We start from the raw sequence: 14006 nt of genomic DNA on the forward strand, positions 1-14006 counted from the left end.
CTCAAACTTGTGATGTCATCAAGTATAAAGTCTGGAGCTGCTCCATAGACAATGAATGGGAGTCTGATTTTATGGATCCACTAATGTTTGTTTGCTTTTTTATTCTGTTGTAGTGCTCTCAGTTGTAAAACAGAAAATATACCCATATACTCAGAACATTCCCCTGGGTGCTCTCAGTGTCATCAAGTACATACTTCCTAATTCATTGTCTGTGGAGTAGCTCCAGACTTTATACTTGATGACATCACATATTTAAGTTTTAGCAGTGGTGAAATGTAGCAAAGTTCATTTACTCAAGTACTGTACTTAAAAATATTTATCATTTTACTTAAGTATTTTGATGCCACTCTCTACTTCTACTTCACACTTTAGAGGGAAATACTGTACTTTTTATTCCACGGCAATTATTTGATAACTTTAGTTACTCGTTACTTTACAAATTAAGATTTTTGCACACATACCTGATGAAAATGAAACAACTACTTGATTAGAAAATTGATTGCTATTTTGAAGATAAATATGAGAACTTGCTGCTTTTCCTTTTAATTATTTTAACTACTTTATCATATTTAATTATTTCTTTTCTGCATAGGGTCCTTTTACTTTAAATACTTTACTTAACATTCTCCTGACTGCACTTCAATGTAACATTTTCAGTTCAGGAGGGCTTTTACTAGTAACATTTACAGTGTGGTATTAGTACTTTTACTACTTTTAGTAGTTTTAGCCCTCTGATTTTTGGATTTGGGACAGAATTGTTTATGTTGACTAACATTTTTGGACTGTCTTTGGAATAACATTAATTAATTTTGAGCATAGTTCCCTTCTCAAATACCAAACATTAGCCCACACAGTCTTTGCTAAACTTTAAGCATGTTAGCATGGTCACTGTGAACATGTCAACATGCTGACGTTCAGCTCGGCATTTACCTCAAAGCACCAGCATACTGTGCATTCTTTGTCTTGTTCTAACATTTTACAGTCAAAATTAATTGTTTAATCAGCCATATACTTGATACATTAATTGTTTTAAAGCATTAGCTGTAGCCCTACTGGGTGGATTGTTCAGCATGACATATGTTGAAAGTGGATAACTGGTAAAAAGCTAGCAAGTACTGCCAACAGACCAAATATTATACGTTAAATATGTGAAATAAGTGATAAACAAGCAGGTAAAGTTATTTAGCAGCAGCAAAATAAATATTTCTGTACACTGTGAGCAGGCCGTTCCTATGTTTAAGGGGACTCTGTGACCTGATATAAATGATCACTGAAAGAGACTGGTAAGTCTAACTGGTAAGGGCTAGCTTGGTAGTTAAAATAGCAAAAGAACAAACGGATATGGACGTTTCAAATATAGTCTATTTTTAGTCTATATTTCACCAATGTGAAGATATAAATGTCAAGGCAAGGCAAATAAAAGGCTTTGCCCACAGATGTGAGGGCGGAGGTTTCAAGGAGTGTAACATCAGTAGGCTGTCAGCTGTAGGTGGGTGAATTCAACATATTGACCCAGGGAAACATACACTGAATATTCAGCCTGGGGAAAAACACTGCTGAGAACATAATACCCATAATGAGTCACGCTAAGAGAATATCGAGCTTAAGAATACAGGACCATGAGAACATACATGCGTTCTCCATTGTGAGGACCTTAATCTATTTACGATATTCTCCATTTATACCTGAACTACATCCTCACGCCGATTCCACTTGGTGATGAGGAGCAGCTTGGACAGACTTTCAGGAAAAAGGTCGCGGACTTCTGTGCGCAGCTTCCACAAGAGCTCCTTCTCATCCTCAAAGAACTCTGTGTAGTTTTTGTTGTCCATGATTTCTTTTAGCTTCATGTACTGCAGAGAGTAAAATGACACGTGTGGTCGGCAACAAACAGCTGCTGTGTGAGAATTGTAAACCGTGAGATGTAGAAAGTCTTACCTCTTCTTTTGAGACATAGGTGGCATCGCCATTCTTCTCCATGTCACTCACCTGTAAAGAGATGATTGGCTGTGATACACATGAATATGTTGGTATTTACTCAAATACAGCCTTTTGAGAATGAGTACCTTGTCCAGCGGAGGGTAATAGAGAGGATGTGGCCGGATGTTGGGGAAGCGAATGAGAAGCCCGGCAGCACTGTCAACATTGGGGTTCTTCTCGACTGTTCCCATCGGGTTCAACAGGTCGCTTTTGTCATCTGTGATAAAAATGTCATACATAAAATGTGTCATTCACTAGATACTTTCATCTACTTAGTCAGTACATTTCCATTCAAATCACTCCCATATCTCTAAACGTGACAGCACATTTTAAACTTACAGCTCTTCCAGACTGCAGAGAAAAATAATTTCAGTGAATAAAGATGCAGCCATAATTTACACAGCAGACAACTGTTGTTTCCGCATCTTAAAAGGGCTATCTCTTGCATCAGTGAATGCATAATGTGTAAATATGTGGGGCTTTTGATGGCGCCACATGTCATTTTCACTGTGGTGCTGCCAGGCGCTGTGGAGGAGGCTGTCAACATACAAGGTGTTTTTGAAGAGGAGGAAATGCAAGAAAAGGGAAGGTCTGAAAGTACCAGGAACAGATGGCCATGTGGATAAGAGGAACTCCCCAGTCTTCAGTTGGTCCTTGTAGTCAAACACCATGGTGTTCACCCAGGCTATTGGACAATCCTGAGGAGAGGGACAGGGAGGATTAGGGTTTGTTGGTTGGCTTTGAAGACCATCTGCAAGCAGGGAAATTTTTCAGAAAGGAAGGAGAAGAGCCACAAAGAGAGAGTACTCTCACTTTCAATCAAAGTTACATAAAGATTTCATCATCAGGTCAACAAAAGTTTCTATCATTTGTTATCAAAATACATAAGTAGTTTGTAGTAATTTGTCTTTAAATCTATCTGAACATCCATCTGCTCTTTTCCCATCAAGAAGAACAAATAAGTTCAACAGCTAAATCTATTTCTACAACATCCAAAAGATATATTTAAAGATAAATGATTTTTTTTAATCAATTTATTTAAGGGTATTGAATTTTTAAATCTCTCTTGTATGATATCTGATTTGTTTTAGACATTCATTTGAACTCAAATCAAATGGCAATAAGAAAACTTAAATATTTTAATGACATAAAAAAGTTTAAAGGGTGTTTGAGGCAACTTTTACTTCATAATTCACCATGTTGTATAATACAATTTGAAGCAAAAGACTCTGCCGCTTCTGGTAAAACAACAACAAAAAAAAAAAAAGCGTTTGTGGTACATTTATAAGGTCTAAAGTTGGACTGTGAAGCCGCAAAAATGGAAAAAAGTTCCAGGCAGTGATCAGCAGATAAAAAACCCCTGACCATCCAACGTGTTAAAAACAAGAGAAACACATTCTGGCTGAGTGCACCCGGCTAAAAAAAGAGTCGATGCACATATACAAGAACAGGCTAAAATAGCTCTACTTCTCTCTGTCTGCAGGACTTCTTCTCTTCCGGGCAACAGAAGAGAGAAGTGGCTCAGAAAGCAGAAGTGGCCTTGATGCCCATAAACACACCTGGGCGCCATGTTTGGGCCGACCTCTGAAACATGTTGCCCACAGTCGCTGCAGCGCTTCAAAACAAGAGAGGCTGAGACCACAGTGGTAGAAAAAAGGGGAATTTGTTGTTTACTGTACTTGTCAGTGTACAGTGAGTGGGTGTGTGAAGTCAGCTTCTCACTGTAGCAGCTACTGTTGCTGTAGGTTTGTGCATAAACAGGGTTTTAAAAAATAAGTAAATGGCAAGAGGGCGGTAAATTCCTTAAAAACCTCTGTGTGCTTGTATTGGCATATTATTATTCCTCCTTATGATGGCCTAAATTGCATATTCCTTTTTAAATGTATTAATGTACCGATACAGAAATGTAATATATGTTCATATACTCAGTTCCATATATGAAATATACGTGCATATTAAGTAAAAACATGTATGTATCAATTATATATGAAGCTATTAATAATTTGAAACAATTTCATATATTGACATTTATGTCTAGCAAATATTTGTTTATGCCCATATAATAGATTTATCGCCATATATGTTTATCATTATTTATCATTTATACATATAATATATATGTATTTGTGTACATGTGTAATAGTCAAATTACACATTTAAGTTTTGTAAATAAAAAAACAAAACCAAACTCAATATCAACATTGCAACGATATTATAGGGTTGACTGTTGGTGCTTTCACAAAATATTTACATAATGAGATTTCTGATAAATAATCAGCAGTAATGTGGATATGATGACTAAGTGGGTGACGGCCAATAACAGAACAGAGATACATGCAGTCTGTTAAATTCAGGAAATTGCATCACTTTACTGTAACGGAGCCTTAAAAGTCAGGAAAAGACGACAGTTACGACATAAGACGATATCTACTGTTTTATTGGTATATTGCCCCATCCTCATGTGCACATAGTCCTTGCTCTTACTGAAGACTTGAACTCTGAGCTCCAACAGGAAAACCAGTGTTCTTACCGGCCGAGCTGAGCTATCCAACTTTTATTTATATTATTGGCAAATACAAATTATTTTTGGATTAAATAGCATATTAAATATCAACAGGAAAAACACATGGAAGCATAAAGAATTCTTGTGTATAGGTTGGTTTCATAAACTTACATCTTTAATTAATTTTTTTACATTGCTAACATACCTGGTCGCAACATTACTAATGTATAAAACATTTCATGTAGAAATATTTTAAATATTTGTACATACATAATGAATGCTTACATTGTAGACATATATATATATATATATATATATATATATATATATATATATTCATACCAAAGCCCGTCATTATATGTTGATATTATATATTTAGATATAAAAGATAGACATTTATGTCAAAAATTATTAAGCTAAAAATATATAAGCATACAGATTTTTTGTATATATGCTGTTTTTAAACACTTGCATATATATTGTTAACATATATGGTCGCAACATATAATACAGTATGAAATTTATATATAATATATCTATATGTACAAATTTTATTATGGGTATTTCATATATGTTATAAACTTATATCTTAATATATCCAGAGGACGTATGTATGCGATAATAATATATCACATACAGGTAATATATATGTTAGTATCACTAGGCATATATGTGATTTCCATATGGGTAATTAGGGTATCAACTAATAGCTATCTTTGCTCATTGATTAATCTGCTGATTATTTTCTGTAAAACATTTCCCGGAGCCCAAGATAACATCTTCAAATGGCTTCTGTTGTCCAAACCAGCACTCTAAAATGCAAAGATATTCAATTTACAGTGATATGAAACAGAGAAAAGCAGCAAATGCTTGGCATTTTGCCTCAAAAATGTTGATGGTCAAAACATATGCACAGGTTTTAGGCATCTCCTCTGTACGGTCCCCACTACAGGCCTTATAGGAATACTTTGCTGATTTTTAACCAGCTCTGTGTCATTACAGTGTGTGTAGTGTGTGTAAATGAACTGCGGTAAACTTTCCTCCATCTTCACAGTGCCAAGAGCTCCCTGCTCATCTCTCAGCTCAAATCGTATTTTTGCTGGCTCTAGGGCTGCTGCTCGAGCAACAGATTGTACTTCTGCATTTTTGTATGCCCAGCACCATGGAGACAAAGAGTATAGAAGCGGATCGAGAGAGACCCACCCCCTCTTGCAAACTCAGATCAAACAGTAAAACCAGGCAGCGCTGATCAAATATAAACCAAGATTTGGGTACTGTGTCGCCTATTTCTGGACTAAAAAGTCTTCAGAAACATAATTTAGCTCAACATTTAACTGTAATGCAAGATAGTTTGTTACCAGCCACCCACCATCCGACAAATTTGCTTTACGTCATCCACCCTGCTGGACCGTATATTGGTCCGGTGCGGCACAATGCACTCTGGTAGTTGAAGGTTTTCTACCTTATGAGCGATGCCACAGCACTTTCCCCTTGTTTTCTCTGGTCATGTAGCACCACTTTCAAAAGTATTTGTTTCTTTCTACTGCACAGACAGCCCAGTTTCACTAAAAGACCATCTCTCCTGCAGTGAAATACTTCTTTAAATATGAGAAGGAAAGTCAAAAGGTAAAATGCTCAATGAGCAGGAGAGCTGTAACTACGAATGGCGACAGCGAAGATGAATTTAGAATTCCTTGAAAATGTTTGTCAATTCCTTCCTTCCTTGGAGTGATGTACAGATAAAAGAACTGAAGCGGATGAAATGTTAACCGCAGCCTTGCCACTGAACACACTTGCACAACCAGACACAGCAGCAAAACACACCCACACAAGCACACACTGACTACACGCACTACACAATGCAGAGGAAACAGATCTGTTTGTGCTTGCTAACAAATTCACACCCACCAGCCAAAAACACTCGCCTCCTCCATCACAAGTTGTACACTAGGGCCCGAAAAAACAGCACAAGTTTCTGACAAACTCACCGCTTTCTTATTCTTCTTTTTAGTGCCGCGGGGTTTCTTGGCTTTCTCAATGACAGCATAGAGCGCAAAGCACAGGCGGCTCATGCGAGGCAGGTCAGCCACGTTTATGTCAAACTCCAGCTTCTGATCCCACAGCGGCTCAGAGCTGACTGTCACCTCTGAGGATGTCACCACCTTACAGAGGAGCTCGCTGCCATGGAACAGACCGGCCTGCACCACGAGCTGGAAGGGAAACACACATAGACAGTGGTGATTAGATGAAGGCATGAGCATGTGGTTTGGATGCTGAAGAGTTTGTGTGAGGGAGATTGTTTGTGGAAGATTTACAGACTTCACAAGATGATTCAGAGTTTCCTGTGTCACTCAGGCTATGAGTCAAAGGGTCTACACATTCATAACGTAAGCAGGTCACGACGCCTTTCAATGCTAAGTCCGTCCAGAATGATAAACAACCAGCAGAGCCAAAATTCAATATTGTGCAGCCATTAAGCTCCAGCCTTTTGCCAAATCAAGATAGTCTAAATCTATATTTCCAAAATATATGAGTGGCTATTCTCCCCCGGGGTGTGTTTTCAAACCTCTGCCTGCCAACTGCAGACATGACCGATAATTATGTGACAGGATAAATTTGGCATGAGTCATGATGTGCTCTGAGGCAGCGGCCGGAAGTGCACTTACACTTAATAACCCATCTAAACAGTAACGCAGTTAGTTATGAAACTGAATCACAAACACAGACACACATTAACAGAGTTCCCTACTTCTCTTCTCACTCTTTTCCTTGTTTGTCAAATTTGATGAGGGAAAAAAACTGACAGAAAACGTGAATATTTGGAGTATTATTACTGACTATTTCTACGTGCTCATTCACAGGGAGACACGCTTTAACACTCAGGTCAGGGCCTGTCTGCAATAGTAACATAATGCATGCATCGCCTTCAAAAAAAGAAGTGCATTGAAAGCGAGAGAGGGAGAGACAGCATGCAGTCTGTCTTTTTTCTTAGAATCTAGGCCTCAGAATGAGATGTAAAAAGCAGATAGGCCCTCCCCACTTCCTGTTTTGAAGTTTCAACCAACCGCCTTGATGAATTATGGGAAACGTGTGGTCTGGACCATGTGACCCCCTGTCATTTACATGTCAACCCCGCTGTTCCTACAACTGAAATTGAGATATTGGTAAACAAGTGAATGCCACATTTCATTGAGTGACAAACCCACGCAAAACCACACCGACCTTCATTCCTTCGTCTGCATTGACTCGGCTGCCCTGCAGCAGGTGAATGTAGAAGGGCTCATTGATGGACCACAGAGAGGACGTGTTCTGCTGTAGAAAGAGTAAAAAGAGAGGACATTCAAAATTTTCACTCACATTCTTTACATTAAAGTGGAAACAGACAACTTTCTAAGTGGTATTCTTGTTGGTGCCACTGTCACAAACACAACTGGATCGCTTTCTGTTTTCCTAGCAACTGCCACCATTTGTTGTTACTTCAGTTTTTCCACCAGCCGCCATTTATACTACTGGGGATATTAACCACAAAGAGCTTACATTGATACTCAGTAGTACCTGAGCATAGCTATTGGTATTTACCAGACAAAACAAAAGTGCTATACTCTTCCTGTTTTAGTTGTGCATGGATGATGCACTTTCTTTGTGCCGTAAATCCAAGCAGCAACCTCGGGGCTGAAAAATGAAGCCAACATGAAGTGCCACAAACTGCAGTTCCTTGAATGGCCACTTGAGGCTGGCTCCAGAAGCCATTGAATTCCCATAGACCCTCATGTTAAAATGTCAAACTTTACAGCAGAAATCAACATGTTTACAGCCTGGTACAAAAAATAATTTTGGCCTCCATAGCTAATTCCCTTGTTCACGACAACTGTATGCGTTGTCTTATGTTGAATTTTTATTTAGAACTAATCAGTTTCCATTTTTTTAGGGCTTAAAGTTACGCATAATTAAGGGTGGACCACTTTATGGGACAGGCTGTCTGCCGATAGTGTCCACGCCTTCTCAGGCCGATCCACGCCTCGCTCCTCCACAGCACCAGCTGAGACACTTCTGACTCTAAAAAACAAGATTGCGATCGTTGAAATGCCAATCTTAAGGCTTCAAAACGGGGGTCCACAAGCCAAAACCAAAGGTTACGTCACATTAGCTGTTACCATCATTTTTACAGTCTATGGATCATTCCCAATGGCAGACAAAATTGCACAGTGAAAGTGGTGTCATTGTTCTACAGCAAGCAAGTTAAAGCAAGAAACTTTCACTATTTCCTCCTTAATACGGCATTTATAGCGATTACTGAAGTCTGAAGTCATGAAACTGTTGCTAAAATTTCCTGTTTGGCAACACGTCAGAGGACAGAAGCACGACAGAGGACACTTTAACCAAAAAAGTAAGAAAGAGGAACAAACTTTGAAACTGGAGGAAACTGACAAAAAGACTCTTCACGTACTTTGATTAAGTCTTAAAAACCTGTACGTTTATTGTTTTTTGCAGCTCATATTTCAATATTTCAAAGATATAAAGGCTTAAAAATGCATAATAGCCTTAAGTTCAAAGTAGGTAATATATGCTCTGTGTTCAACTACAGTAAATGCAGGCACAGGGGTGAAGTGTAAATTATCAACATTGTGTTGCACAGCAGGTTTCAAGTGTGCCAAAGTCTGCAGTCTGGTTGAGGAACAACTGCGATGAGGAGAGAGAAAGGAAGAATTGCTGCTCTGTTAATGAAAGATGACAGCCGTCCGCTGACCTCTTACCTTCTTCAGGGGTAGTGGAGGAGGTCTGGACAAGGAGCGACTCTTGTATGCCTGGCTGCACATTCTGCCCTGCTCCTCCTGATGTTTGCTGATGGTGGAGTGGTGCACCATGGTGAGGTGAGGGTTCTGACCATTTCTCAGACACGAGAATATGTACTGGGAGAAAAAGACAGACAGGAGGGGACAGGAGAATAGATCTGTTTACTCGCACAACCATCAGTCAGCTCACCCACAGATATTTCCCAGTGTTCTGATAGTGCTGGTTAACTCCTGGAGGCTGTTCATTTACTGTAGGTTAATGCAACCGAAATCTCATTATGTGTGGATGGATGCAGTTCCTTTCTGCAGGGCTGCTAGACAGATATGAGTCACCCCTGCAGGTAGCTGAGGTTTCAAAGTCAACAGTGGAGTCTCCTGCCACCAAAACCTTGACTCACCCCACTCTTGATCTGACAGCCATTTCTGATACTATGGACCACCCGCACAGGGCCAGACTCACAGGCACAATACCGAAAAGAAAATCACCCACAACCACTGAGAAAATAACAGCTCTAGTTTCTGTTTGAAATCATTTAGCAATTAACCGGTTTGAGTGCACAACGTGCTTACAATGACACACCTAAAAAACAATAGCTACATAATGAGGATAAATTTTAAACAAATCTGCAGTAAGATTATTAATAAATACCAACCACTGGGAGGACACAAACAATCCAACATTTAACAGCTAAGTCAATCACAAAAATGGCACAGCTGTATCCTAAAAAATCATCAGCTCATTAAGTTGCTTGATTCCTTAGTGAGTCACAACTCTATGGGAAAAAGTAGGGCTGGGTATTGTTTAAAAAATAACAGTACCACTACAAACACTAGTACCTTTAAAGTCATACTGATACCAATAGAGTCCCTCATTTAATACCTTTCTGTTCTACTTCATTCCATACACATACACACCACAGACTGTATGGTTTGTAGCTGCTGCAGCAGAGCGCCAATCACATGTCGCTTTTAATTGAAGCTTGCTGTAACTGGCAATGCAAATAGTCTTTTTTCAAAGATCTGGGTACGAAAAGGATTAAATACTTTGACTGTTAAAGTTTCAATACTACTTAGTACTGGGTCATTTAAAGGTATTGAATACCGGTACTCAGGAATTGTCGCAAAAAATTGACATGACATCTGGACTAAAGTTTGTCTAGAGGCATGTTGGAGCCTCTGAAACAAAGTGGAGGATGATTTTATGTTCTGATGAGACTAGAATTTAGCTTTTTGCTTATATTAATCGCTAACATGGAGGAAAACCAGCTTGAGTTGGAATGGGAACTGGGGAAATAATTATAATGAATAAAACATAGAACAGATCTGCTCAAAGATGTTGTTGCTGAGGTCACTCACTTTGAACTGGCACAAGGGATGTTTCCCATAGATGAACTCCCACCTCCCGTTGACCTGTAAAGTGTAGTCCTCAGGCTCCTGTCGCACTGAGCGAAAGACGGTGGCCTTCTTCTTCAGGGCGCTCTTCACCAGAGCCAGTGGGAGGTCCTGAGGTTCCTGCTGCAGCATGAAGCTTTCCTGTGAGAGACACATGAATGCAAATAAAGCTGCCAGCTTTACAGAAAATGTAGCTTTCATGTCGGGGGATCTTGCTCCCGGGTGATGTTTTGAAGGTGGCGTTCGTGGTGTGGGAGCGGGATTTCCAAAGCTGCTCACATTTACTTAAAATCCTCCTTTGATTTGTCTCAACAACCTTTAGAAATATGACTCATAAAAACTACAACATCAACTTACATCACAAGCCTCAAACTTGACATTGATGAAAATCTTCTTGGTGTTTTTTGACTTCACGCTCCCGCTCTGCGGCAGAGAGCAGCACGGCTCCAGTTCACATGGGAAGCTGTATTCCAACCACTGCTGCCATGGAAACATCTGCCGCTCCTGAGCCTTCTCTTCGCAGAAAGTACGCATCTTCGTCCGAAACTCGTTCACCTCATGGTTCTTCTGGGCTTCAAACTCATGGAGACCTGAAAAATCATAATGAAAGTGTCAGATAATACAGGTCTGGTACAGTGAGAGGAACGCTGAGCTCATTGTGAAAGATTTGTTTTTACAATCATTTGGAGCTTTTAATTAAATGAAACTCAAAGTAACTGACTGAGTGAAGTGAAACTGAGTGAAGACAAACAAGAACACATTAACGGGTAAAACTCTCATGACTGAGGTCAGAATATTTGAACTCGCAATAGTTAGCCTAGCTGTGCTCCATTTTCAAGTTAGCTTCATTAGCTTATAGCTAGCTAACTAATAAAAAAATATTTTAGTGCCTTCTTTTTTCTTCAAATGTTAGAGTTAATTTTGCTAACTGTTAAGAAAGTGTTACATCTTTATTTCAGTGCTGCAGGAATGAGTCCTAAAATCTGGAAATGAGTTAGCACGTTAGCACTCCTGCTTCCCTATTTTTGAAGTCAAAGGGTTTTTTGTTAGATGCCTGAAATAAGGTCTGTGGTTAACAAAAGCTGAAGAGACTTTCAAGTTTTGTTGTACAACATAAAATACGTCACTAAATACCCCACTCCTGAATTTCAAAGCTTTTATGTGTCTTAAAAAAGGCAGTAGATTACAAGTGGCTAAGTTGTTCCGAGATTGTTGGGACATTAAATGTCATCACACTGAACAGCAAGCTCAGTGGTAGGAATGTTTAGTCATATGTAGTTGGTTTATAGCCTTTTTTCTGCAACAATCCAAAACCCAATGGAAATATCCCATAGGTTTTCTTTTAAGGGAACCAGGGGGATGTTAACTTCCTGATTGGCCTACAAATTTAAATTATCCCTGCACCACTCTGTCGTGCTGCTGTTGTGCTTGTTCCTATGGATGTTTCTCTGATTGGGAAGACAGTTGAGCCAATCAGAGTTTTGTGTGCAGGATTAAGAATGGGACAGTCACCTTCATGTGCCCGTACAGGCTGTCATAAGTTGACTAACAGAAATAACAATTCCCGAAACAACAGGTTTCTTCAGTCAACGTGAAAGCATTAACTGCTATAGAAACTGCTATGGAAATTTCCTTGTCACCTGAAAATGATGATGATGTATCACTGTATCACTAGAACGGAGAGGTCAGTCACTACTGATTGGTTAGTGTTAAACAGAGTGAAACAAAATGGCAATTTGATCTGAATTATATGTAATTTCACTTCAGTGTTGTAGGGCTGAGCAATATGGAGAAAATCAAATATCACAATATTTTTGACCAAATACCTTCGACTTTGATATTGTGACGAAACTGTAGGGTTGATTATTGTTGCCTTCACAAAATATTTACACAGTGAGATTTTCGATAAATGCTCATCACATCAAATAATCATTGTTGAAATGATCCGAGTAGTGTTGTCAAAACTATTGATTTATCGATACATATCGATCTTCCAAAGTATTGATGCACCAATACCAGCTGTGCTTTCTCGCTCTCTCTTATTGTTATTGTTCACAGGAGTCATTATGCTTTTTTCTGCAACTAACCAGGAAAATAAAAGTTGTCATTATTATGTTAAAGCCCTGTTATATTTATCTCTTCATGAAAATTTTTTAAATTTTATGCCCTCAATGTACATTTTTCCCTGTGGTATAAAAAATGGTATCGACCAGCACTGAATCGAAGTTAGAAATTCCAGTATCTTGACAGCACTAAATCAGAGGTCTGGACAATGACTCAGAAGACTGGAGCCACGCAAGGAAACTCTCATCTCCTTATTGATGGTGGCAGAAGACTGCATTTTGTTCTATACTTGGTAACTATACACAACAACACCACCAACCAGCAAAAACATACAGCAGGTCAGCTCTGTCAGAGGATGCGGCTGACCTTTGCCAATCAACTGGCTGATCTGGGTGTTGGTGAGTTTCTCCACTCGGTCGCCCTCCCTGGCCACCAGCCTCAGAACACACATGAAGGGCCGCACGTCGCTTATGCGCCTCGATTCTTCCTCCAGTTCCTCCCTCTCTGCTGTCTGGTTGATGCAGGTGAAGACGTACGCGTCAGGATCACCCAGTGCACTGAACAGCGCCTCGCTTCTGGCATTTTTCCAAACCATCTGAAACAAGAGACACCAGCAGTACATGAGGTTGAGAGCGCTGTGTTTATGATCTGGAGTGTACAGCGTGTTCTCTGGGCCTGTTAAATTTATTCTTAAGGGGTCATGTCAAACAAACTTTATCCAGACAGTAATTTAAAGCAGCTTGACCACTGTCATTATATTGTCAAAGCTATCAACTAAAGCGCTGTTGAAGAGGAACATATTTGCCACCACTCTGATGTCTCTCATTTACTCAATGAGATAAAATGACACTCAACTGTACAAAAAAATGACCCTGACAGTTTCTGAACATGTTCTAAAATTCCTTGTGAATCACCCCGATTGGAAAGACATTTAATCTCTTAATCATCTTAACAGCTTCCAAGAGTATCATTACTTAACACAGATAAATCAAACAGCCTGAAGTGGCAGAACTGTTGGCATAGAAACTGGCATATTCACATTTAACAGCAGATCTGCCTCAGCAGAGCTGGCCGTGTATACCAAGGAGGAACGCTGTGGCTCCTTCCCCAACAGTTGCATCAAAACTTCAAGATGAATCAAAAGCACAAGCGGGCATTGTTCGGATTGTGTCGTGTTTTAATTAGGTTAATGTCTAAAGGAAATATTCAGCCAATTTGCTTAAAAGCTTATTGAGTAAATATTGTAAATAACATTCTGAATCAGTGGTCACCAG

The 14006-nt window shown here is 39.3% G+C and overlaps 1 protein-coding gene across 1 annotated transcript in view; it reads right to left on the minus strand.

The window, feature by feature from the left end:
* pik3cd (phosphatidylinositol-4,5-bisphosphate 3-kinase, catalytic subunit delta) overlaps window positions 1–14006 on the minus strand; it is a 33366-nt gene that overhangs the window by 17873 nt on the left and 1487 nt on the right. Inside the window, exons 3-12 of the mRNA XM_050063937.1 lie at window positions 13099–13327; window positions 11026–11258; window positions 10633–10809; window positions 9238–9393; window positions 7706–7795; window positions 6472–6693; window positions 2582–2678; window positions 2067–2197; window positions 1939–1989; window positions 1686–1853 (exon numbers count right to left, since the gene is read on the minus strand). Coding sequence (XP_049919894.1) covers window positions 1686–1853; window positions 1939–1989; window positions 2067–2197; window positions 2582–2678; window positions 6472–6693; window positions 7706–7795; window positions 9238–9393; window positions 10633–10809; window positions 11026–11258; window positions 13099–13327 — 1554 coding nt within the window. The remainder of the gene's footprint in view (window positions 1–1685; window positions 1854–1938; window positions 1990–2066; window positions 2198–2581; window positions 2679–6471; window positions 6694–7705; window positions 7796–9237; window positions 9394–10632; window positions 10810–11025; window positions 11259–13098; window positions 13328–14006) is intronic.

Source organism: Epinephelus moara, chromosome 16, assembly GCF_006386435.1.
Source record: "Epinephelus moara isolate mb chromosome 16, YSFRI_EMoa_1.0, whole genome shotgun sequence".
NCBI classification, from domain to species: Eukaryota; Metazoa; Chordata; class Actinopteri; order Perciformes; family Serranidae; genus Epinephelus; species Epinephelus moara.